The following is a 27,856-nucleotide window of genomic DNA, read 5'->3' on the forward strand; positions in this document are numbered from 1 at the left end:
ACTGTGCATGGTGATCTTTGACACAAGCCTCAGTGAGAATTATTTTTGTTGGCATATCAAAACATTTAAAAATGTTCCTGCTGAACTTTAGTGGAAGCTGCCACATGCTTTCTTTAAGAGCTACAAGATTTATGGGCAGGTTTTACCATTCTAGTTACTCTTGAAATATTCTAAGGAATAGAAATATGATTTTCCAGACAAGAATCTGAGTTGCTTTCCCCTCGGCTTCACCTTAACTTTATTTTTCTTCTGATAGTAAGATGATATATGAGAAGACTACCCGTCACTGAAAGCTAATAATTATTTTCATAATTTGTTAACTTTCTTTCCTGTTTTGTCTATAACTCAATTTACTCATTGCTCTGTGAACTTTCTCAGTATACCTGAAAGAAAATGGAAATCGTTTTAGCATCTCTTGAAAATGCTTTCTCAGCTGTCCTTGCTCCCTCTGTGACATGAGTTTCTTTTGTGGTTAAACTAAAGAGGTTCTTCAGCTGGTTAGGAATTTGTTTGGGTGATAAAGTACCTTATTATCACCTTTTTAGCAGCTACTTCAAATTTCCTCTTTGGACATTCCACTTTAATGATGTTTCTTACTGCTCTATCTCCTTCAAAGCATATATGGCTACAAGTTTTGCTATTGCTCCTGATGGACGTGGATTTTTTAGTGTTTTGTTTGAAATTTGGCTTTATACCCTTTTTCAATAAAACCCAAAAAGAAGAGAATTTAGATCTCCTTTTCTGAAAACCATATGGCTGGCTGTTTCCAATGACTAATCTAAATTATGACCTCTCACTGAAAACATAGCTCTAAAATCTGAAGTAGGAGGTGGCTGAGCTAATAGAACCAAACAATTAACTACCACTAGTACAAGATAAAACAAACCACAAAACCAACCAAACCACTTCTTGCTCTTGGCCAGGAAGACCAGCAAGTGACTTAAGGAGATTACTGTGGTTCCCTAGTAACGATTATACATACAAGATTGCTTGTTGTAAATAGCGCTACAGAGAAAATGTAGGCAGAGATATATTAAATGATCCAAGATTAAATATATCAAGTATGATTAAATTCCTGTGTGGGAACTGACATATCACAGAACCGCCAATTATACTGGCTGGCTTGGTGTGAGATCCCCAGCAAACACAATATAAATTGAATGGAAGAATGATTTAAAGAAGCCTGAGGGGTAAACTACAAAAAGCAGCTACTGCTGCTCCCCAGACATTTGCTGTCCCAGACCCACAGAATGCTGTCTGCATGATGGAGTATTCATGTTATGGGCTATTTTATGAATATACAGAAAGCGTAAGCAGACTGCAGGTGTAGTCACATATGACCAGATAGTAAAAAACACCTGCACATTGATACAAAAGTTTTAATAATCAGTAAATCAGTGCTGTCAGTAGACACTTAGAGCATGACTCTGTTTGCACGGACAAAATTTAAAATTTAGGATGATTACAAACTACACATGGGTATTGCAGAGGCACTGGGTGGCTCTGCTTCCAGAGCATGTGGCTTTCAGAGAAGTGCAGACTTTATATGTCTTTTTTGAACTTACTCTGACTTCCCATTTGGGAAACTTTACTGACTTCTTTGGAGGCTTACATGATTCAGATCAAAATAAAGCCCTGTAATCCTTTAAGAGACCAGAATGAAGACATACACTAACAGCAGTTGTACAAATGTAAAATCAAACACTGTGAGGCTATAGAGTATGTTTTATTTCATGATGAAATGCCTGAGATTATTCTACCAACATCTTCACAAGCACAGATATGCATCTGGCAACAGCTGTTGAAAAAGTTATATTATGCCAGCTGAAATATTACTGTGTGAAAACCTTTAGAAGTTGTCTCTGAAAATAAATACGAGCACAGCCTGCCACACAGTATTACTGGGATATCTGCTTTTATAGCACTATTTCCATAGAGATAAAATCATCAGGTAATCCATTAATATATACACCTCAATAGAGAAAACTTTGCCAGAGAAATTCAGCCCCATTTGGGCACATGGGACAAATGCTTCCTAGCAACTATTTCAAACGAAGAAAATCTGATGACTCCAGATGCCACTTAAAAGTTTGGCCTGCAAGCTGGGAAACTGTACTTATCAATACTTATCATATCTCACTCGGTATTATTCAGTCTTTTGACAGCTTGTTCTTTTCAAGAATAAAGGCTTTGTTTGTGGGCTCTCTTTATGAAATATAGATGTTCTTTTTCCTTGATTTGAACTAAAAGGATTATGTTTCTCTGAGAAAGGGTAAATCAATAAAAATACAGTAGTGCCACTTCTAAATTGGCACAAACATTGTGATAATGGCCTGATTTTCAAAAATATTTATGAGCCACAAGTCTCCTTGAAGTATATCAGATCTGCAGCTGATCAATATCTTTGCTTATTTCATTATGATCTTCTGATTTCCCCCTTTCAGGAATGAATAGATATTTTCATGCAATCTATTAGTCCTTTCCCTACAGAAAACATATTATTTCCTCCCACATTGCCTGCCACCTCTCTTGTCAACTTTAGGTCCCTCTCCGGGGTGTCTAGTTTAGCTCTGCTTTCCTCGGTGTTCTCACTCATAGTCTCTCCAACTCAGACATGAGCAGGTGCTGTGAATGAGGAACATTTCTACAGCAGCCACTTATGCAGAAACACTGAGCAAAACCATGGAAGAAGAGATAAAAAGCAAATAGTAAGCATTTGCAGGATATAGTGCCAATGAAACAATGAAAACTGTTAAAATGTACATTCTTGGTAAAAAAAAAAAAAAAAGAAAGAAAAAAAAGAAAAAAAAAAAGAAATTCTCTTGATGCTGTTGATACAGGTTGAACATGAAAAGCACAGATTACTGACTTGCTGCATGAAAGGAGCAGACCTGCTGCCATCTGCTATATTGTAAAGAAAACCCAGAACTGCATAGAGCTGATCTGCTCACTGACTACCTGATCTTCTCTCCAGCAAGAGGCTTTATATTGTTTTAACTCATCAATATCACAAATATTTTGCTGTACCTGTTGATACCTAAAATGACAAGAAAAGCCCTGAAGGTCCTCCCAATCTGGTTAACTTAAAATAATAATAATAATAAATTGGCACAGTCAACTCTTCATTACTGAGAGTAAATAGAAAAGCCATATCACCTGCAGATAGCAAAACCCTGTGTGACTTTTAAGACTGTACAAAGAGAGTGTAGGAGAGGAAAGACCGGTTGCTGCTGCTGTTGACTGGGGTGTCCCACTGATTGCCCACCTAAGCCAGGAAGAGAACTGCCTGGTTTCCAGACCCAATATGGCTCCAGATAAGCCAGTGCTTGTATTTCTGCAGTATGGTCAATCCACACGGGGATGGTTCATCCACTGAGGTAAACAGAAAAGTAATTTTTATGTAGGTATAATAATGTGTACAGTCTCAGAATGAGGCAAACAAAAAATGCCAGTACAAATTGATTTGCTCAAGTTTTCTTGCATCCCAAAACAAAAACCCTTGGGAGTAACAGTTATATAAGAATTAATTCTCTTCTTTTCTATTTTCTTTCAGAATTTCCTACCAGAGTTTTTTTTTTATTTTTTTTAAATGCATTACTCGGTGCACAATGGCAATATCACATTTACGATTCTTGTGACTTTAAATTTTATTGGGTAATGCAGAGGCAAGGGAATCTTCATAAGGTATTTACAGTAAAGAATGAGAATTTGTACTCTAATGTATTCTAACTGATAAACATTAGAAGATTAGTAATTCTATTTTAGTGACAGAAAAAATGCAGTGTTACCTCCATTTATGCATGTTTCTGTATGGACTAAGATGAGTGTAAATACTCATGGATGAGGGGATGAATTCTTGAAAACTGTCAGAGAAAAGGAATTTTACTTCAATCTATACAGTCTTTGTTCTAAATAGCAATTAAATGCTTAACTCGCTTTTTCTATACACATCAATGGATAGAATTTCTTATCTCCACAGCTGCTTGAAATTGTTCTCAAAGTCTAGGTAGGATAAAAGAGAAAATATAGCTTCTGCCTACTTCTGAGTAACCCAATAAAATGTAGGCAAGCATTCAGAAGTCTAATCAGTTTAAACAGATCTCACACTTCAATGAGGTCAGAAAGAACAGTTAATATGTAGACCGACAAATAAAAAGTGCAAGAGGAAACAACTGAAGATGGTTTAGGTTAATCTATTTAATGGAAAACAGCAAGGTATTATTTATTGCTTTATTATTTTAGCAATATAATGTTATTCTAAAATTTCTTCACCTTCTGTTCTGCAAAAACTTGATGCTTGACATTACATTGCTTAAAATAACAACCTGATGTTCAGTGTAATAATAAAGGCTTTATAGGACAAGAGCCATCTGTTGCAATTATGCTCACTTTCTGAGATTTCCTGAAAGAGATGAAAAACTTTAAACTTTGTCAATTATATGCCCTTGAAGAACTATGAGTCATCTTAAAGGCGTTTGGCATAGAGATGTAATTTTCATGGAAACAGTCTAATGAGAGAACACATTGAATGCATTCTAAATATGGCCATCCAAATGGTCATATTGATGAAAAGAGTCTCAAATGAGAGACAAAAATATGGCAGTATAACTTGCTCTTCCATATCTGTAATTTTGTTGAGTAACATTCCTGGGGCATTTCACAGCTTTTAAGTCAAATACTATTTTTAGCACTTTTTCTGGTGAGATCATTAATACGATTACTTCACCAAATATATGTTAATTAATACCCACCCCGCAAACACAAACCATAGGGTCTGGAACTTCTTCCCACACTACGGTAAGAAATACATCTCCAGATGTTAATGATTAAGGCATTAAAGGGTAAACCCAGCACCCACTTCCGCAGCTGCTGAAGCTCCCACGGCAGTAAACTACTGTGGTTACATTGCTGAAGAGCGTGGGTGGATTGGAAAGGGCCCTTCAGCGTGTGTGCGCTTCTGCACAACATAGGAGCCAGATCAAAAGGGCTTCCAGCACAGGCAACGTGTTGGCTGTGGATGGCGCAGGGCAGAATGGATAAGTACTTCCCACGCAGGAGGCTACGTGAGAGGTGGAGAGCAGATGTTCTCTAACGTGGTCACCTTGGGTCCCTCTAAGGGCTGGGCATGGCAGCCCTCTCATGTCCTGGGTCCTAGCTTGCATCAGTCCTTCTAATCAGTCTGATTGAACAATATTCACACAGATCACTGAAGCAACAGGTACCTCTACTGATGTGAGCGTTAATGGGGACCACATTTAACAAAGACATGTTTCAAATACAAATGCGCTGGCTGGAGAAACCATTTCTAGAAACATTACAGAGGAAATTGGGAAGGATGCTTCCTTTGCTTTGCCTGACCAACTTCTCCTCTCTTTGGGACTGGGACTGGGTACCAGTCTGTCCTTATTCTAGATGGGCATTAGATGTAACGAACTGTCATTCAAACCTGCAGTAGGCTAAAACAAAGGGGGGGGGGGGGGGGGAGAGAGATTTTTAAATAAAATGCAGGTTTCATTTCAATCTCCAATCTACATATTTGAAAGATCTACAGTGTTAACACAGTAAGCAAGATTAGATAGATATTGATGTGAATGAAGTTACCTTTAAATGTATTTCAAAATAATTTCAAATTATTTTCTTGGATATGGTTTTCTAGGCATAACTATTTGCTCACTTGTCCAGGTGCCTCTTTTGTTAAAATTATCTTCCCTACATAGTCTGAGAGTACATCAAGATTTAACGCTTACTTGCTGGACAAGTTGGCATGAGATCTTGAATTTACTGACTTCTGTTGCTACAGACTGATATCATAGAATCACAGAATGGTGTGGCGTAAAGACCACGCGGACACCAGGGTTCTTTCAGGATCAGTAACTGCTACCACTTTATTGATGACATAACTTCAACTCTCTCCCATTGAGGACGTAACTTCCTCTCTCTCTTATTGAGGGCATAACTTCTCTTATTGAGGACAGGCTCCCTTCTTATACCAATCACCCCACAGCAGTACTTTTCCACTAACTATTCATTGGTCAACAACTTTGCCCGACAACAACAAACACCCAGCAACTTCCATGCCTTAACAGCTGGAGAACCAGCAACTGAATCAGAACCAGTCTCCTGAATCACCCTTCTTTGTTCCTTCTAAACTCTTTACATTCCTGATGGCCTCATCATTAAGAGTCCAATGTTATCACCAACCATGGGGCTTGTCGACCCCCATGGCCACACTCCCACAGAATGGCTCGGGTTGGAAGTGACCTTAAAGATCACCCAGTTGCAACCCTCCTGCAACGGACAGAGATGCCACCCACTAGATAGGTTGCCTAGGGCCCCATCCAACCTGGCCTTGAACACCTCCAGGGAAGGAGGTGTTTTTTAAACACATCCACAACCTCTCTGGGCAACCTGTTCCAGTGTCTCACCACATCTTCTACATTTTTAAATGGCCTACATTAACCTGAGGTTGTTTTGGCTTTGATCATATCAGGCAAGCACCTATTTCTTGAAAAGAAATAGGAATCTCTGAGACTCTGAGCTACGCAAATAGAAAATGTCAGCAAAAGAAGCTCTAGCAAAGGCAGGAACTGTGAGAAACACTCTGTAGCCAATAACATAGACTCAGGCAAGGATCTCAGTGAAGTAGCAATTTTATTCACGATTGCAATGGTGGGCGCCCCACAAGCAGGAGCGCACCTACTAGTCACATACTACAGTTTATATACTTTATTTCTTGATGACCGGGACCCTCCCCTGTTACCCCATTGACTGGGTAATCCAGGTTCACAACCTATCCGATGCTTCACAGACAATACATGGCCTTCACTTGCCAGCAACCTGACACCATGATTTTTGCCTAATTGCTCTAAGGAGTCTGGTCGCCTGCATTTTACAAGGTCCTCTGCTAAGCTTTCTTATCACTGCAAGCATATTTCAATACCACATTCCTTACGTTTAAACAATGTAACTCTGTGCAAAAACAACATTTTTGTTCCCACAATTCCCCCCTTTTTTTATTTATAAATTGTTGATTTTTGCATAACTTTCTCTAAGGTGTAATTTTGTAGATATCTTCCTCTTCTTCACTTTCTTTGCTTTCCATCTCCTCTAATATCATCATCTTATCTGAGTAAGGTAGTGGCTCCATGGTCACTTGTTTCAATAGCGCAGTTTCAATTAACCGCTGGACTCGTCCTCTTACACAGGGGATGATGCAACAACCAATGGCTGTCAAAACTCCTGCTACTACGATCAAGGATGTAAATATGGACATTACCATCCCTTTCCATTTACCAAACCAAGATTCCAACCATCTTGTGATGGAAGTGTCTGTTCCCGAGTTTTCTGCCAATTCATTGGCAAGGGTGGTCAGCCCTTGCAATGCTCTAGTTACTGTGCCATCCAGGGCAGTATTGTTGGGTATAAAAGGGCAACAACAGTTGCCCAGCATCACACACACACTGCCTTTCTCCGCAAGCATCATATCTAATGCTATTCTGTTTTCCCAAGCCATTTTGCTGGTGGCATCCAGTTGTTCAGCGATTCCTCTTATCGCATCCCTTGCATAATTTATGAATCTCTGCTGATTATAATAAATATAATTAATCCAATCCACATTCTTGTTGATTGTTACCCACCAGAACAGTGACTCAAACCCTGAAGCAATTTGATTACTGGCTTTATGTTCGTCGGGAACTCCTCCAGGCACCCCAATAGAATCTATGTACACTCTATCATCAAATGATACTCCTAAGCTTCTTTTACTTCTTCTGGGTATCTGTGATGTTTCTCTTTCAAATGCCAGGGTGAAGGGTATAGTTAATTGAACAAGTGCACAAGTGCCTCCCCAACTAGATGGTAGGGTGAACCATAAGATCTTCCCTCCACAGTACCACCAGAGATCTGCCCTGGGGATCTCAAGTCTTTAGTTTCCCATCATGTCCTTGGTAGCATTCAAGGTCCTCATGCACAAGGCAAATTCTCCCAGGTGCCAGGTAGCACTCACACCCTGCCGTGAGAGGCAAGCTGTGGAGAATGCGGGGGGAACCCTGATGTTGCTATCACACAAGGAAGGGAACAGCAAAGAGAGAGACTTACAGGCCTCATTTCCCCAGGCAGTCATTTCTTGATCCAATGCAATCATACATTGCATCCCCTGGGAGTCCTTGGTCCACCCCAATGGGAAGGGCACTATCTGAGCAATCAGTTGTCCTGAGGCACAAGCATAGCAATTGCTATGGTTGAGACTCTGGCCAGTATATTTGACCCATTCTATCCAGGCATTCACATCCCATACCATTTCAATCTCAATTGTTTGCCTAAGATCTTTTATTTCTTTAACTGTCACAACTGCCGCATTTTGAAGAGGGTCTCTTGCTTTCTCCTCAAGTTTCTCCCTATCTTTGGTGACAATAGAGGGTGGCTCCCATACAGCTATCCTAAATCTGGCCGTTGGGTCTTTCCCAGTCACATCTGCTCCGAGACCAAAAGTACGGTTAATAAGGCCATCAGCCTTATTAATTATTATAGTTATGGGATTACACCGTAGAGGCTGACAGTTGGACTGAACAGTTCCTTTAAATATGCTAATCTGGCTCTTTAACGCCTTTAAGCTATTACTTGGACTGGGCGTATATGTCCATCCTTTATAAGTGGTTGTCCACCATACATTACTCCATCCTGGGCAAGGGGGTCCTTTATACAACCCACTAGTCTTAGATTCAGGACAGAGATACTTGTTTTCGCTGCTTAACTGTCGTTGGGCACTTAAATCTCCACAAGCTAACACCTCACAAGCATCAAATGTGATGGTTTGTGGTATTTCATTCTTTATCACATTCACCCACATCTTGACAGGGTATCCTGCTGTTCCTATTATCTGGTCATCCTTTTTCCATGTTGCCAGTTGGCCAAGGCCTTCTTTGAAGCATACAATCACCAGAATTAAAATTAATAATTGACCTCTCCCTGTCATTATTTTTAAACCTTAGGTTTCCAAATAATTATCAACATAAAGAATAAGATGCACACTGTTACTAGAATAAAAACCCCTTGGAGGCACTCCAGTTCTGTATAGGCCAGTCCTTTTTCCCAATCACAAGTCACATTTATTAGTTACCTGTGAAAATAAAAAGGTTAGTTTACAATTGTAAGCTTTTATCTTGCTCAGAGTCTATTATGAGATTTTTCTTTTCGATTTTAACTTCCAACAAGTCTTCTGTAGGAACAACTTCCCAGGTACTAGGGTCGACGGATGCTTTCACTCGAGTATAGTGAGTCCAACGTTTTTCTGCAGTTCTTATGGCTGTTTCAGTGGTTAGTAGTACTTGGAAAGGTCCTTCCCATTCAGGCCGGAGTTTTGATTCTCTCCAGATACGTATCAGGACCCAAACTCCTGCATGGAATGAATGTACAAGGAATGTACAAGGTGGGGTTTGAGTCCACGAATCCTGAGAGATGCCAAGGAAGAAAATAATCCAAGTATATAGTTTTTAACAAAAATATCTTTAGTTTCAAAAGTAGGTATCTCACCGCTTCTACCCAGGTACGGTAGTCCAAACAACATCTCATATGGTGAAACTCCTACACCTTTTCTAGAAGCAGTTCGAATTATGAGAAGTGCTAAAGGTAAACGTTTTGTCCAGGGAAGCTTAGTCTCTAAAACCAGTTTTGACAGGTGTTTCTTTAATGTCTGTTTCATTCGTTCCACTTTCCCCGAGGAGGAAGGATGCCATGGAGTATGAAACTCCCATTTCATTCCTAAGTTTCTCATTAATCCTTGTAAAATATATGAAGTAAAATGACTTCCTTGATCTGAGTCTATATTTTCAACAACCCATATCTAGGGATTATTTGTTCCAGGATTACGTTTATCACCACACTAGCTGTTGCTCATACTGAGGGAAAAGCTTCTACCCATCCTGACAAATGGTCACTTAATACTAGCAAGTACTTAAATCTGCCTACTTTGGGTAATTCAGTTAAAATCTACTTGGATACTGTGAAAAGGTCGAAGTCCTGGCTCCCGTCCACCCAAAGGTTGTTTCCGCAGAGCCTTCTTATTCACTCATTGGCATGTTATGCAACTATTACACATCTGCTTAGCTACTGTATACATGCCTACACATATATATTTTCTTAATACAGTGTCACACATTGCCTGGACTCCCCAGTAGCTTCCTTGATGTAGAACAGCTTAAATTCCCCTCATTATTTGTTTATTTACCATTTCTCTCCCATCAGGGAGAATCCACTGTCCTTCAGACTCTTTCGCTCCTAACTCTCTGAAGGCTTCTATCTCTTTTTCACTGAATATTTGCTTTTCAGGTGGAGGTTTTATTTCAGGTACAAGAAGCAGCTTTGCTTCTACTTGTAATTGCAAAGCTGATTCTTTAGCCTTTTCATCTGCAATTCTGTTTCCCCATTCAACTAGGGAGTTTCCTTTTTGATGTCCTTTCACGTGCACCACAGCAATCTCTTCTGGTAGTAACAGATTTTCCAAAATCTGTCTAATTAATTCTTCATGGACCAATTCCTTTCCCTTGCTGTTTACTAAGCCCCTTTCTTCCCAATTTTTTCCAGATGTATGTACCACCCCATATGCATATCGCGAGTCAGTACATATAGTTCTGTTTCCCTTTTAATAACTTTAATGCCTCATTTAATGCATATAATTCACAAGTTCGAGTTGACCAATTACTGGGCAGTTTTCCCATTTCTTCAACATTCCCGTCTGTTCCTTCAATGATGGCATAACCATTACATCGCCTCTCTTGTACCACCCTAGAAGATCCTTCTATAAGCAATATTTCCCCTTCCTCTAAGGGCACTTCTTGTAAATCTAATCTTATCTTTGTCTGGTAATTTATTAGATCTAAGCAGTTATTTTCCATATTCATTCAATCTTCAATTCCCTTTGACAAGAAGGAGGCAGGATTCAAAACAGGTTCTGTAGTTATAGTTAAATCATCCTTTTCAATTAGAATAGCTTCATATTTTAGTATTCTGAAGTCTGTCAGCCACCTTCCTGCTTTCTGAGTGAGAACAGTCTTCACTTGGTGAGGGGTAACAAGAATCAGTTGTCCTCCAAAGGTCAATTTCCTGCTCTCTTCTGCTAATAAGGCAGTTGCTGCTACTGCCTGAATGCATTCTGACCATCCCCGGGACACGGGGTCTAATCATTTAGGCAAATACGCTACAGGTTTCCTCTTATCTCCCCATTCTTGGGTTAAGACCCCCAAAGCAGCACCCTCACTTACAATTATAAAAAGATAAAATGATTTCTTTAGGGCAGGAAGAGCTAAGACTGGCGCCGTAATAAGACCTTTTTTTTTAATTTTTCCACTACTTCTTTTTCCTCTTTAGTCCAGTTCAGTATATTGGGTTCTTCGTCCAATAATTTGAGATATAATTTCTTTGTTTTCTGCACATACGCCTCTATCCACAGTCTGCAATATCCTATTAAACCTAAAAATTTTCTCAATTCCTTCATTGTTCTAGGGAGAGGAAGTTGCACAATTCCATGAATCCTTCCAGGGTTTATTCTCCGTCTGCCCTCAGAGACTAAATGTCCCAAATACCTAACCTCTTTTTCTACATATTGTAATTTATCTTTAGATACCCTTAGCCTGTGTTCTCCTAAAAAATTCAGGAGTTTGTTTGTGCTTCTCTTACTTCTGATTTTTCTACACCAGATATCAATAAATCATCTACACACTGTAACAACGTCACCCCTTCTGGAATCTGAAATGTTTCTAAAATCTTTTCCAATTCTTGCCCAAACAAATTAGGGGATTCACTGAATCCCTAAGGCAAAACAGTCCATCTATATTGCTGTTTACAGCCTGTTTCTGGGTCTTCCCATTCAAATGCAAAAATATCCCGACTTTCAGGATCCAGTGGGATGCCAAAAGGCATCCTTTAAATCTATAACACTGAACCATTTGTGCTCGTAAGGGATTTAACTCATCAGGGTATAAGGGTTAGGAACCGTAGGGTGGTGCTTTCGTGTTATCTCATTAACTTTTCTCAGGTCTTGTACTAATCGGTACGAACCATCTGGCTTTTGTATTGGTAAAATTGGAGTGACAAACAACGTCCTTTAACAATTTACCTTTAAACAATGTAACTCTGTGCAAAACCAACATTTTTGTTCCCACAGAACACAGACAGAAATAAATGAAGTGTAAGTTTTACAACATTTTCTTTCCCCAAACTATCATTTTTTAAAATGATCTAGTTACAAGATGCTGGCATACTCTATGAACTGCAAACTAATGACTTTCAGCAAGGGAGTTGTAATATAATATCTATCTTGTTCTACAACAATTCATTTGTACTTGTAACTGAAAAATAAGTTCAAGATATCAAGGAACAAATTCAGAGTTCCAGACCCTTAACTAATTTTTGCCTTATTAGTTTTTAATAGATGTCTGACTTTTATTAAACAGATAATAATTGGTCATTAAAAAAAAGGAGACTTCATCTTAAAGATGTTTTGGAACTTGACACTTTTCATGTTTCTCAGAAATTAACCTATGTTCTGCTACAAATAAAATTATCTCTGCTTTAGTCTCTAATTAAGCCACTTATGTTCCTCTGTTCTGGAGAAAACCAAAGAAAAGCCACCAACAAACATTCTTAAAATCCTCATCTGTAAATACGTAGCTATTGCATATGAGACAATGTAGAAAACTGGATGTATATTTATATATTAAAAAAGCAAACAATTAAAGAAAAAAACACTCTTCTAAATACTCCTTTGGGTGACCTAAACAACTTACCTTGAAAAATGTACCCACTGCAATCACAGGATGATAAAACCATTGGTTTACACTCATTTGTAATGGTAGATATACAGTACATGTGCATGCGCAACCAAAGATAGTGTAGATTAAAATCTCTACAGCAAAATTGAAAGAGATAAGGAGAGTGATTGAGTGTCTACAATATTTACAGAAGTAGGTAATTTGCAGAGGGAATTCATGGAATGTTTAAGTACACTATTTTTTCTTCACTGCTATTTGCTTCAAAAGAAGCCTTTAATATGTCTTTTTTGTTTCATACATGGAAATAGCTTGCACAGCTGAATGAACAGATTTGCAAGGTTCCGTAAAAAAAAAAAAAAGTAAAGATTTTTTTTTTCCTTGATCTGAAACATTTTGCTGTATCTGAGTTTATTAGCAACCTCCTTCTTCCTACTGTAGGTCATTGCCTCTGGGGTTATCTGACCCCTGGTCAGGGTATGTTGCTTATGATGCACCACAGCCTTCCTGGAAAGCACTGAGGGGACCATTTCTGAATGGAGATGTTCACCTCACTCCCAAAGGTGGTCAAGGATGTCAAATCAGGATCTGAACTACCCACTGAAAAGTCTGGAGGTGAGGCATGGGAAAGGTGAGGCATGAGAAAGGTGAGGCTGACAGGCCAGCATCACGCTCAGCTGGGACAGAGAGAGGGCACGGCTAAGCACCAGGCTGGGGGCTTCACCCCACAGTGATGGCATTAGGCTATTTCCCACCCCAGCCCTCCAGCCTCCTGCCACTGCAGACACTGAGGTGGCAGCATTTTGGAAACCCTGCTTAAAGGGCCTGGTCCTGACAATGTTCTATGGTGATACAAATGCCCAGGGAAACCCACGGCTGACCAGTAGATTATACACTGTGTAGTTTAAGTAAGAGAGATAATGAAGCAGAGACAGCTGACATACTCACCTTTTGCCCTTTTACTCCACTGCAGTCGCATTTTCCACAACCGGAACAACCCTGAAAATAAAACAGAAATAGAAGATTAATTGTCTGAACTGTGTGACAGTCAAAAAATACAGCAACGAGTCAGGGATATCAGCAGGGTGGTCAGCACAGGGAATGTCCACTTAAGCCCAATGCAGTACTTTGCTATCTTTATACAGATGTACACTCTCTGTCACAGTCACAAGACAATTTTGAAAAACAAAAAAAAAAAGCTGTAGTTTTTACCCATTAATTAAATGCTGTATTGTTTTTAAATCACTGTATTTTGGGCCCAGCATTTTCAACATAAATCATTATTCCAGAACACATGCATATTCTCCATCTAGCAATATGAAAGTCTCAATTCAAAACAACTTGTGAACTTGCCTCTAGGATTCTACATTTATACATTCAAAGCCCAACAGATTTTTTTTAAACAAAATCAATCCTTTCTCAGAAGCGACCCTTTAGTACCAGTTCGTTAATAAATGGCTGCACGCATACTTAATCTCTATAAATACATGTCATTGCTTTGAGGAGAAAGGAATGGAGAAACTGCATTTCATGACTTATCTCCTACAGTTACGGAAGAAAACAGAAGACCTTTGATTCTTTTTTGAAGATGCAAAATATTGTCTATACCCTTTGGGTCTTTACTCTGAGATCTTGATATTGATTTACTCAATTTTTTTATCAGTGATTTGCAGTCTTCATATATGAAAAAAAAAAAAAGTTTTTACAGGAAATTAAAATACTGGTATAATTACCACGGTACACTATCTAAACAAGCACATCTGCACATACTTCACAAAATCAAGCCAAACCACAGCCTTCAATAGGGTAAACTGCTCCTAATCTTAAACGTTAGATAAGGAGACAATTGTTAATGTTTACTGGACTGGCAATGACTATGTCCAGGGTTCTGGTCCTTTCTTACATCTACTCTACATTTCATATGATCTTCTCCTTTCTTGCTTTCTGTAATGTCAAACTGTAATTGTCATTATGATGGGAAATCTTCCATTTAGTAAAAGCACATTCACTGCAGCAGAAGAATGTATGCAAAATATGAGTAAAGAAAGACATAGCCAGTCTGAATTACTTTCCAGTCAATACTGCAGAGATTCTTTTTCTGAAAGATTTCGTTTTCTCAGTACAGCATTTCCTTATGGGGCTTCTATACTACATAAACTAAAGTCAAAATGCAGTCAACTTCTACCTCCAGAAAATGTCAGTACTTCAGCATAAATGTTGACAGATTCCCAAATCTATCTGGATTCTGTAAAGTGAAATTCTGGAGGGCAGGTGGACAGGAGAATTTGGGAGAGGGGGGTCTTCATCTCAGGAGGGAAGGGAGGTGCACTGTGCAGCTGGCTTTGCTAGTCCCAACAGCTGATCTCAACACATGAAATACTCCAAAGTGTAACTTCCCTCACAAGTGAGGGAGAGAGAATCCTGCTTTAGGTGCTTGAGGATGGGAGCTCAATGACAATAAATGCTACTAAAAGCTTTCATGCTTTTGTTCACATAAGCCACGAGATGGAGACTTGAGAGATTTGGAAGTCTGTTTGTTTGTACTGAGTCAATAGTAATTAAATGGTTGAGATTTCTATCACATAATCATGAAGAGACGCTCATATTTTTGCAAAACATGAAAGTTGGTAACAGATGAGAGAAGTCAGATTAACTGATGCACAAGCGAAAGCTTATGGTTGCTCTGTGTTACCAAAGTACTCCTGCACTCTCAAGTACATCTGGACTACTCCCTACTTCTCCTCCTCATAGTCATGAAGCAGCTGGTGAGTAACTCAGGCAGTCTATCACTTTGATAGTCGTCGTGCCCCTCAGAAACAAACTAGGAGGTAAATAAGCAAAAATTTATATCCCTGAATATTCCACTAATGCATGTGAGATACTTCATTAGCCCTAGTCAGCCGTTAACTGGAAGCAGTCAGGGGCAGCGTCTCTCCAGAATACTCTCTCAGCAAGGTTGCTGAGCGTCCATGCCTTCATGCCTACAGAACACAGAAGCTACAGGGACCTCAGTGCTGCTGGGAAGTCAGAGCAAATGCACCCAAACCGTTCTAAATCTGGAAAGAGACCAATAAACATTCTCACTCAGGAAAGTTTGATAATACAGTAACACTTACTTTTTAAGTACATTTACTTTTAAAGCAAAGCACCAAAGAGAACTTGGGCTTTAATGCTTAAAATAAAATTACCAAAGGCTGTCCAATAAAACTAAAATATCAGTTCCTGAAGCATTTGTTGCTTTTAATGCTATCTTTTTTTATATATATATATGTAGATCCGCTGAGTTTGTTGTTTGATGTTAAGCTTTCTCTACATTCATATAAAGCTAAAATATTCCTATTTTTCTCTTACATTATACTGTAAAAAGACAACTGGATCTGAAAACAATGCCAACACATGCTACAACGCCAACTCAGCACTGACCAGGAGGGAGAAGTGCCACTCTCTGAATAATCAACTTCACTTCTTTCAGTACATGGTTTTGCCCAGAAAAACATTGGGCCTCCCATTTCAAGAAGTGACCCTGTACGACCTCTCTTAGTTTTTCAGACCTGATGAGATCACAGCTGGAGGACGCATGCCTGCAGCTCATACTTCCTCCTTCAACATCATGTAGAATGTTATCAGTTTTATCAACACATCCCTTAAATTCAGAAGAAGTCTGTTTTAATTGCATCTGGGAATGTAATTAAAATACGTCATTGTATCATTATAAACATCTGTTTTCAAGTTAATCCCCTCATATTTCCTTCAGCCTGTTATTTAACATGCACCATTTTAGAAAAAGGTATGTTGCTATTTATTTTCAGTTGGGTTTTGTTCTTAAATCTGGCATGGCCAGAAGAATGGATTTGTGCTTTCAGGTCTCCTTTTGTGCTCCCAAAAATGACTCCATTATATTCCATTTTTCCTGTTTCTTAAGCCTCAGTTTAGAATAACATAAAGCAAAGAAGGTACAGAGCATCAGGAGGCACAGCTGCATAACGTCCCATTTGCAGTCAAGTGCTGTAACCTACTACGCCAGAGCAGGCCACCTGTGCTCCAAAACTCTGTGTTTATTTTACAGTAGCATCATCGCCTACTGTTACTGACTGTAACCTTTATAAACAGATGGAAGATTGGCCAACAATGACAGCCTCTACTGGGTAACATTATCTGCAGCTACTAACACCTATTTTTGAATCTAAAGGATGTGATAAGATTCTGCATATGCTAGGAAGATGTATGAACTTTTTCCTCCTGGTCATCTGGGAAGATGGGAGGAACAGACTGGAAAAAGCTTATGGATCAAAGGTCAGTTTAAGGAGGTCAAAGGGGCATTTAAGTAATGAGGTGGGAAACTGGGAGAACAAGATGGTTACAGCAGGTACAGGAATCAGGATTTGTGTTAATTTGACCTACTGTGCTTACAAACATCTATACTAATTCACTGCAGTCTCCCTTTATTTGACAGTAAGAAAAAGGCATTTCTGGGCCGGGATTCATCTCACCTATTTTGGATGTTTGCTTTCGATGTCAATGAATCACACCTTGGAGGACCAAGCAGGAGAGACTGAAATAAGCAAGTATGGGCTACATATGACAACAAGGGTAAAAATGGAGAGCAAAGTGCACACACACAGACGATCAGAGGGCTAAAGGATACAGAGGGCTACAGGGATGGAGAATTATAATATCTTCTCGTTCCTCAGAAAGTATTGTAATTTAGCTGAGTATCTTCTGAACAGTGAACATGGAGATCTGCATTTCTGGAGCTCATTTAGGAATGACTTATGAACCTTACACAATCAAGTCCTAAATGGGAAACTTCATCCTGAAGGAAAAATGATAATCATCTCAAGGTAAGTGAGCTGAAACTACATAAATGATTACTTTTACTTGAAATTGTTCTGATTTTAAACCAGTCTAATATGAAGAATCCGGTTTGTGATTTCCCACCACACATGGCTACAGATGGGAAAAATATTTTTGTCCTACCTCCTAGGCATCCTCTTTGAAACAGTGTCTTCTCCAGGAACTGCATGGAGCTTGGAGCAATCGCTGTTGTCCTCCAAGTGAAAAAAACAGAGAAGGAATAGCGCTGTGCAGGAAGTGTAATGTGTAGGGGGGGAGGCACTGAAAAGGAAGGGTCTTTATCCCTTGTGTAGGAGTTAATTAGACTGACCAAAAGATCTTTGCCAGATGCACCGTGATACCTCACCTACTCTGCATGGCCAGCGAGCAGGTTTCAAACAGCCACAGCTCCCTTGCAGCTCAGGCCAGCCTGTTAGATAACATTTGGTGGCATTCATTCTTATTACTCCTCCCACAAAATACCAGTTAGCCCAGAAGCAGAAGCTCATTTTAGCAGTACAAATTGCTTTATTTTTTGACAAGCATTTCCGTTCTGTTTCTTCCTCCCAGACTGTCTGCAACTGATAAGCTTAGTGAATCGCACTAGCAAATCAGTATAAAACTACAAAAAAGATTATGCTCCTTTTAACATCATGTGTGGGAACGTGCTTCATGCAGACCGAATATTCGCCTAAAGGAGAGAGATTTGTTTACCATCATGCTAAAGGAAAGCCCTAAAAGCACCCAGCCCAGCTCCTGCCTACTCAGGCCTCAGGGGTGCTCAGCCCTGAGAGTGGCACTGCTGAAATTTCCTGCAGTGGATGGAAGAAACTCTGCCCTGCAATTCAGTTTCTAACACATCTGTCAGACTACAGGCTTTCACATTTTGCTCTATTTTTCCCCATCCAGCTACTTTCCTGGCAGTCGAGGACTATTGCTTGGAACACGTACAGGAACAATACAAACAGCCAGAGTAGCAGCCTACGAGGGAGACGGCAGCCATATTTGGAAATGCCCTGTGTCTGGAGGCTGCAGAGAGCACCCAAAGAGCACAAAGGCAGAGCTGGTTCCTGGACACTCATCTCTCTCACAGAAGTGCATTTTTCAAGCCAGAATGCAGTTTCCCATCCCACAATATCAGCCCAGCATCGGTTGAGTTTCAGTTGCCGAGCTTCCTGCAGGCACAGGCCGATTGCGTAGGCCTCAGTCTAGTTCCAGTCTTGTATTGTACACCACAGCTATAAGGCAGATATCTGATCTATTTCTCACTGTTTACTCAACGTTATTTGTGTTGAAAATCTCATTCCAGGGCACATAGTCACTTCCCCTACACCAAAATGCAATGTCTTGCCGGTGATTGAAAACCTTGTGAACAGGTGACCGATGAGGCAGATGTTAAAATTCTGTGACTATTCACCGTTTCTAATTCATAGCTGAAATGCTTCAACAAGTAAAAATACTTATTTCACCTCATAATTTATTCATTATAAAATGTCATTTTGTGTTCAGACATTAAACTGATCATGTTTTCTGATGAGAACAGTAAAGATTTTTCAGTCTGCTTTGCTTTAGTTCAAATCCCAATTTGGACTGAATCCTAGCACCAATTCCCAGTTCAAACACCAATTTTTGTTATGTTAGTGGGATGTTTCTGTGACAGTGACAGCTTCAAGTGACAGCTCAATCTCCTGCCTCCACACTCTACCTCTCCTTCCTCCCCTGCGCTAACCTAATCACAGCAGAGATTTCTCTCTACCTAGCAAAGACTGCACTTCTACCTGCGCACACATATGTACAACTCATGCAGCTGACAAAAGAACTGATTCAATAGATGTCTTCAGTTTCACATCCCACCAAATACGGGAACAGGGAGGTGATGCCAATTGCAGGATACTTATCTCAAATTCCTCACATATTTTCTTCTCTTCAGAATGTCAAAATAGCTCCCAAGCTGCATTACTATTCCCATGTTTACTCTTTGGATAGAACTGCGCTGAATTAGCTGAACTGCTCATTTGTGTGTAAAATATCATCAGAGGAAATCACTACTAATCAGTTAACTGCAACACTCAGTTAAAATATTTTTCTTAACTGATTTTGCAGTCCATTAACAACTTCAAAAAAAAAATCACATTGCTACAACTTCTGATTTACATCTAGCTAGAACAAAAAGGATAACAAGAAAAGAAAGACTGTCTTATTTGCCCCTGTAATGTTAGATTTATTTTAGATTATGGAAACAGATGGCTACACTTGAAGAGTAAAAACCCCTCCTCCCCTCCTTTTTTTTTCTGAAATAAATAACAGGATGAAAAGCTTCATTGTTTCTATATCTGACCATACTGTATTTATACAAAAAGGATAAAAATTATTTGCAAGAAACAACCAATTTAATCTATTAAAAAAGACCTAAATGACTGACTTGTGAACTTCCAGTTCTGTTTAGAATACGGTGATAAGGTATGGATTAGTATTGACATATGTATTAGCTACAAGTACATTGTAAAATATTACTTTTGTAAGGTTCATTTATGTATTGATATCCTGGTTGATAGGAAGTATGTGAAAGAAAATGAATTTTTTCGTGCCTACATTTTTTCCTAGGATTTTCACAAAGCAAACCAACTGCTCACTATAAGAACATAATTCTTTTTTGCCATAATTAAGAAAAAAACAACAAACAAACAAACAAGCTACCATACCTCAAAGTCACTCTCCTTTGAGTCTCTCTCAAAACAGAGCTTTGCGTGAAGTGTTTGACCCAGACTTAAAAATTGTTGTACTATACATTATCTCCTGCCTCAGAGGGACGGAGTTCATTTCTCTCAGAAGAACAAGAAACGTGATGTGCTATGGAGCATTTCAAAGGCAAGACCCCCCTTTCTCCCAATGAAATAATTTAATTTCACACAGCACACTGAAATCTTACTAGATCAGAGATGGGAACCTGAGCATCGTCCTTCCTTAATGATAGTGCAAAGCATTGGAGTAGAAAGGCATTTTCACCTGCTTTCATTCTGCCTCCACAACAGTTGGGTATGGAATCACACTACAACAGTGTGAGAGTAGATAACCCAAGTGCAGGCTGTCAAGCAGGTACTGATCCATGAGCCAGAATGGATTCAAAACCCCCTGACTACATTGAACAAGGGCATCTTTAAAATTCAAGGAAATAGCCATCATGAAAAGGCAACTCCTTTGTGAGTCCAGGTGTATTTTCTTTGCTCTTAGCAAATTATGAAAAATCAAACAAGTCAAAGTGCACTATTAAAGCATTTCTCAAAAAAGTCTCTGATTTTTTTGAACAATTTGTTATTCTTAATAATTTCTTTTACTATTTTATTCCTTGAATATGGTTTACATTTTTTATTTCACCAATTCTAAAGTCTTATTTTTCATCAAATCACCGACTTGCTGGCAAACTCACCCATTCCTGATCAAAATCTACCAGCTTTTCATTTTTAAAGGTTATACTTTTCTTTCGTTAGCATTTGAAATGGAGCAATTGTTGCAATGTAGATTGGGGTGTATCCTCTTTTGTCATCAGAAAAACAGTCAGTTTAATTGTAGCATCTGAACAGAAAATGTCACTTCAGAATGAATCAACTAGTAAGGCTAGCTTGAAGTTAATTATAAAATATATTACTTTGATGACAATTAGCTTTAACTGATAATTAGCATGGTATCTGTTTGCTTACTTATTCTAAGTACATTTCATCAATGGAAACCTTGGCACAAGCATTAGAAAAGTACTGTGGGCAAGCAGAGGAAGGTTCACACACGGGATTTAGCAGTTCAAGCTTCATCAGAAGTGTTAAGAGAGAGAAGAGTGACTTGGTGCAATCACTCACTCAGTTATTCCTATATGTTCTGCTGGGACAGGGGTAACTGCTTTTTGGTGATGTCTGTGCTAGAAGACTGGCCTTGATCAAATGTCTAAACAGTGGGAAAACTGCCTCTTTCAGGAGTTAATAGGAAGTCAGCTGTCCTGGATTGACAGATGAACTTCAACCCACAAATTGGTTCAGGAAGAGGAACACTTGCCATGCCTTCATGTACTCCCATGAGAGTACAGCTCTCATTTCACTTGTATAGCCACCCATTTCAGATTATCACTGGATAGATAAATGATAGAGAAAAGGGGATATTTTATGATTTTATAATGTTATAATATTTATAATGTCCAGTCTTTCCTTCTCTTTCCTTCTCTCCAAAGTCCTTTTTTTTTTTTTTCCATTAAAAACAAGACAAAACAAAACTTGGCAACTTATCTTCATGTCCATTTTTGTTTCCCAGCAAATCATGGGCAGACTACTATTATGACTGTTCTGGGAATTCCTTGAACCAAGGGATGGCTTATTGGTTTTACAGCTTTCAACCTCTAGGTCTCCAAATTAAGTTCAGCTCTAGTCAGCAGTAACTGAAAGTTTCTGTCATGTAGCAGCTATTTAAAATCTTTGGTTATGTCATTTCTATTTTCTGTAGATTCGGTATTCACAGAGGACAGCAGAACAGTGCCATTCAAGATGTCCTGTGATATTCCACCTGCCTCCAGCTGCCAGGCCAGGTGGCAACAGCTCTCCCCTAAGTCCCAGGTAATATCTGCCATGTCTGATAAGTGTCTCACATGGTGCTAGATGCCTAGGTTTAAGCAACAGAAATAAGTGCAACCCAGTTTCCATAGACTCATTAAACCTTGCATGCATAAGAAGAATTAAAATACTCATTCTGCTGAAGATCTCCCTTGGATGTATGTTGATGTACATGGGTAGGACAGAAAGAAGGAGAAGTGGTCCCACTCATTCTCTGTTAATGCAGAGTTGTTCTCCTAACACATCTTCTAGGGATAGCTTTAGACTAGATGAGAAATGTCCTGTAACAATCCTACACAGTGGAAAACTGTGGCACTGCAGTTACTAGTATGTCAATGTATCAGGCAAGTACCACTTTTAATCTGATGGAAACTTTAAGCAAGTCTCACCCTAACTGGCATATAACTGAAAGAAATGACAATATACTGTCTGAAGTATCATCGTGGACAATGAAATTTGAACTATTTACAACAATTAAACTTTGGTTTTATTTAAAATCTTTGTACAAGTTTCAGAAAACTGGTTCTCTACAAATAAATCTCTATATAATATAGTTGGAAATAAATTCTTTATGGCTTTTGGGACATGAGGGGCTGTTTGTAGGTTTTGGCAGGTTTTTCTTCTGTTTGGCCAGAGGCTGTATTTGTTTTTTTGTTGTTGTTTTTAGTGTTACCAGAATCCTACAGGATGTTCACACAAAAACTGCAGACAGACCACAGATCCTTATCAGAGATCTCCAGTGTATTTTGGCCACTCAAAAGAATATTGTCTCTTTTTTTTTTAATGCTTAATACAATTATTTCAGAAAATATTTATTTTTTAAATTATCATTGGTGGAAGTACTTCAGTAAAAAGCTGTAATAAAAGAACAGTCACATCTTCTTAGTCAAATGAATCCCAGATTGCTGGATCTGAAATGTTTCATCACAGGGACCTCATTTCTGACATTCTTTTCCAAATTCCCCAACGGTCTGTCCTGGAGGTAGGGTCATGGGAGTCCCCTGAAAGCTGCTCTGTGAACACGACTTTCCTGCTGATGATGTGAACATCATTTTCACAAAGCGATGCAAGTCCTGGGGGCTTCCAGTTAGTTCACAGGAAATATAAAGCTATTCCTGTTGTTCCATATTTGGACAAAAATGACATTTAAAGCAAACGCTTCCTCAAACTAAAATCCTTTACAGGAAGCTCTGGCAAGAATCAAGGTATTTGCTTATTTAGTAAAGTTTTCAAAATATCACATTATGCCACTCCGTTCTGCACAGCTCAAACTGGTTTTCAAATACTAACTAATCTCATTATCATTATAATATAAACCCCTCCATCAGTGAATCTACAAGCAGATCTAAATCCACAGACTACCAGATATTGTTTAGCCTCCAGCAAGCAGCGAATACTGTATTTACCAAGGGACTACTATCTATCCAGTTGTTTTTGTACCCTTTTCCTAATTAAGAACTCCACTTTTAGTTATATTTTTAAAGAAGTGAAAAATATTTCAGGTTTCAGTAGCACATAAGAGTAGGTGAATCCTTTGGTATAACAGTCACTGTTCTTCATCGGCAGCTGAGAATTAGCGTACAATCTGGGACTACCTTCTATTCAGTGAAAAGCATTTCCAGGAACGCATTCCAAAAGGCATGATCCTCTCTTAATTTAGTTATGGCAACCGGTGCCTATAATTCCCATCCTACTCTTCTACTTTGTGAAGAGGCAAAGTTGAGCCAGGAGATACAGATGAGAAGCTCCCATACCCCATTTTGCTAACTTAAACAAACAAGTCTGGCAGGGAGGACAGAACTGCCACCTCTGCAGCCACGTGGCCACAGGCCAACCTCCTGTGTGGCAGGACGCCTCCAATGGAGAAAAGGCATCCTTCATAACCACCCGGCATCCTCACTTGTGTTTTCGTTGATCATGGTAGTTTGCAGGACACCAACAAACCCTCAGAGCCCGTGCGTCTTCGCACATCCACGTGGGCTGTGAAGGCCCTGCACAGGGACAGAACAACGTGCCTGGTGGTCCATGACATGCAAAGTGAGCAGTGCTCCTCCCTCAGCCACTACCTTGAGGGAAAGGCGACCTCCCTTTGGGCCACGTGTCTGTCCAGAGCTATTGCTGGGCTTTCACTTTTATAACCAGTGCTCTCCTGGCACCTACAATGCCCGATTACATCAGGGATGGTGGAGAAAGGGCAGGTATGCAGGGGAGATGCCGCCCTCAGCGCCCCAACCCGTCTCCAGGCCTTTCTGTAAACCTCAAGGCCAAGGAGACATGTCGGGGGAGGAAGGATGTGCAGGAAGCCAGTGGAGCAATTTTGCAAATGTTTACAGTGAGTTGGTGAGTGGTGCTTTCCCTTCCGTTAGCTGATAAACATGGACATCAACATAAACAAATAGATTTGAAAGTAACAACTTGAAAACAGTACAGCACTGGGGAGTGGAGGGCTTCTCCCTTGGCTACCGGTTGCCTAGACTAAATAAACAGAGAGGCAAAATCCTCTTGGTGGGGATATGCACTGAAGAATGGGAGAAGAGCCCAGGAAGAAAAACTCTCAGGCCTCTAGGCCTGGGCCCCAAGGATAAACCCAGGTGACCTACACTCCAGTACAGATAAAGACCTGTATTTTAAACAAATCTCACTGCCTGAGCATGGCTTTCCTTTGTGTGGGCTGTGAGTACTGCGTTTTCACTTATGCAACTCCACTTTTGACCAGAGAAGGTTATGTGCTGGTGCAGGTGGTGCCAGGGAACCACACTCTTTGCCCAGGAGGCCTCCTGCCTCCACGTCCCATACGCTGCATGAATGGCATCTATTTGCTCCTTCTAAGTCCTCTACTCACTATAACCAGTTTCTTACCCTTTACCTCTCCCCACTCCTGAGTCTGATTCTGTGTGACTCCTGAAAAGACTTAGCTTCATGTACATGTCCATGGCCCAGCTCCATGTCCAAAGACCAGTAAGAGCTCTACGCATGTTCCTCAGGGCAGACAGACTGCTCCAGGAGCAGACGACTCACGCAGTTGCTCCCTGAAACTGTGGTTGAACTTGCATGGAGGAGAGATCCCCGACACACAGCCCCATTTCACAAGAGGTGCAGCATCCTGTGCAGCAAACAAGATTTGCCCCTACTTGTGAAATTCCACAGCTTCTAAAAGGAAAGCCTTAAGGAAAATCCCCGCTGACCTCCATGGTATATTGCAAGGATATACGATTTGTGAGTAAAATCAAAAGAGGACAGTCTGCTAGAATATTTGAAGGCTATCAAAATCTACTAGACTGCATGCAATTTTTATTGCATGAATTATCAGAACGGTCTAGAAGACTTCTTCATTAAGAAAACACATTAAGTCTCTTTTCTTCTAGATAGGAGGTTAGCTCACTAATCTCCTCAGTAACACTGTGAAGAAATGATAGGTAAGATAGTGATAGCCACACTCTGGACGGCAGACTCAACAAAGAGTCATAAGATCCCTAATGAGCAATTAATACCTTTTAAGAACCAAAAGGTATTCTGGAAACAGCAGCAGTAACCACAGCAGTTCAACATCCTTGTCAAACACTGGATTTCAAATGCATGCAGCATGTTTAGTCTGCTTAGCAGCAAGCCAAAATATACACACAGTTTCATTTTATAAACCCACCTTTTTTCCACACAGATCTAAAAGCTCTTCCAAATAGGTTCATCCTATAACAAAACCACTGCTACAATAAAAAGATGCCTTTAATTGCTACAGTGAAAGATTTCAGCCAGTTGTTGCAGACAGCCAGTTCTAAAACCTATAGCAGGTGGACTTAAAATTGGAACATTATTTCCTAATAATGAATTTCCTGAAGTGAAATCTATTTTAGGGGTATTTGCATTATAATCCTACCACAAATTCTGGACTGCAAGCAGGACCAGGTGTTTATTACATGCATTTTTCTCCAATATTTTAACAAACCGCTAATCAACATCTACTTGTGCATCTTCTCTAAAGCTTAGAGTTATAACTTCAGTTCAGTTAAATAGATAATTTTTGCAACAAATCATCAGCCAGACCTCAGTTTGGACTCCTAAAACTCCATAATAGGGAGTATTTTTTTCTTTGCTCCTTAACAGGCCAGTGAATTCCGTCTTTTCCTCCTGTTAAGGATACCATTGACTATGCACTGCTTTCTCTCTTCACAGTACACCAGTATCTTTTCATCAGTTTTTCTGTACAAATCAGGTCTTAATTCCAGAAAATGTTTTCACTTGCAATTGGATTGCAAAATTCTAGGTGCATGATAACTACACCTAGACTGTAAATAACTGCATACATTAAAGAGAATTTTGTCTCAAAATCAGGAACTAGTCTAGAATAATTTTCAAAGACCTTACTTTTTTCCTTTTTCTGCTGTTGAACTCAATTTTAGCAATGTGGCTAGTCAATGGGATTCTTTCAACATTTTTAAAACCTAGCCACAAGGAAAAATCAGTACTAGCCATGTGTACTCCAATTTACTTGTCTGGCCCAAATGAAAAACAGACACACTTTTCTCGAAATTACATTTTTCAAAATCCACATTTGAAATCCAGTTTCAGTAAAAATTTGAATGTTGGAACAGGACCACAATAGAGCAAAATAGAGACAGGAAATATTTAGTGTGCAACATTTGTCAGACGCAAAAGGAAACAAACTTGTCAGACCTCTCTTTCTTTTATGTTTCTTTGTTGCCTAGACAGGAAGTTGACAAAAATTTATTTATTTTCCTCCTATAAAACATGCAACGTAATTTTTATTGTACCACTTCAGTTGCTGACTGCATTCAGTAAATAAACCTACTTCATGAGCAACCAGGAAAGTGTTTAATATCTGACAGTTTACAAGAATGATGAACTAACTGAGTACAAAAATAAAAATAAATAGTTTTAAATGCAGAAACGGAAATAACGTGATATAGAAGAGAAGCTGACAATCCATTCTTTTCTGTGGCAACTTCCTGAGTGATGGAAAAGCTACAGCTGAGTATAACTAAACATTTGCCTAACCTGCATTCCACATTAAAGGTTAGGAGGACTGCAAACACTGATGAAGATTGACATAGAGCTGTAAATATTTTGTGAGTAGTTTATTTAAAAACACTAAAAAGAAGCCATGTTCAGCTATAAGATTTCTTCCACTTATTAATGACAAGCAAGCAGACTCAAATAGGCTTCAACAGCCTTGCACATTATTTAGAATTAAAAAACAAATACAGGAAAGTAAGCTCATCCATCCAGTAAATGCACTAATAAGCACTAAAGATCTCATTATTTGTCAAATATATATATGAAATTAATAAACATGGGTTACTACAGAAAAGGGCAGAGTATAAATTCCAGAGCTCTTCCAAAAAAATATCCTCCCAGTAGGAGGCTCAAGGCACCCAAAGGGCAACATGCAGTACACAAGAAAGGCTATTCCTCCCACGACTCACTGAAAGGTGGTTTATGACAGCTAACGCCATGGAATGCAGTCTTGGTGTGACCTGCCACAGGTTTGTCCTCTCCTTCCTACAGTCCTCGCCCCACTTTTGCATTGCCACTGACATGCATCAAATCCATCCTGAAACTAAACTGTATGAGGACTAAATACAGTGACTTTTTCCCCCATTTTATTAATGGTCTATTCTACCTTCTTGAAGTAACTTCATGCTAGGGTCA

The 27,856-nt window shown here is 39.4% G+C and overlaps 2 protein-coding genes across 4 annotated transcripts in view; both read right to left on the reverse strand.

The window, feature by feature from the left end:
* The window catches only part of COL4A1 (collagen type IV alpha 1 chain), a gene marked incomplete at its 5' end in the record, with an annotated part of 129,074 nt that overhangs the window by 66,401 nt on the left and 34,817 nt on the right, over positions 1-27,856 (reverse strand). For all 3 annotated transcript variants that reach the window (XM_080605168.1, XM_080605169.1, XM_080605170.1), the window contains one exon: positions 13,713-13,763. In XM_080605168.1, coding sequence (XP_080461294.1) covers positions 13,713-13,763 — 51 coding nt within the window. The remainder of the gene's footprint in view (positions 1-13,712; positions 13,764-27,856) is intronic.
* On the reverse strand, positions 6,635-13,706 carry LOC308200122 (uncharacterized protein). The gene is made up of 2 exons (XM_080605292.1): positions 12,776-13,706; positions 6,635-9,449 (listed from the first exon to the last, which is right to left on the reverse strand). The coding sequence occupies exon 2, from the start codon at positions 8,972-8,974 to the stop codon at positions 7,925-7,927; it is 1,050 nt and encodes a 349-aa protein (XP_080461418.1). The 5' UTR covers positions 8,975-9,449; positions 12,776-13,706; the 3' UTR covers positions 6,635-7,924.

The sequence above is a fragment of the Anser brachyrhynchus genome, assembly GCF_964034855.1.
Source record: "Anser brachyrhynchus genome assembly, chromosome: 1".
NCBI classification, from domain to species: domain Eukaryota; kingdom Metazoa; phylum Chordata; class Aves; order Anseriformes; family Anatidae; genus Anser; species Anser brachyrhynchus.

What these genes read in the sequence shown, in the direction of transcription:
- LOC308200122 (XM_080605292.1), bottom strand. Translation starts at nt 8,974, where the DNA reads ATGACAGGGAGAGGTCAATTATTAATTTTAATTCTGGTGATTGTATGC.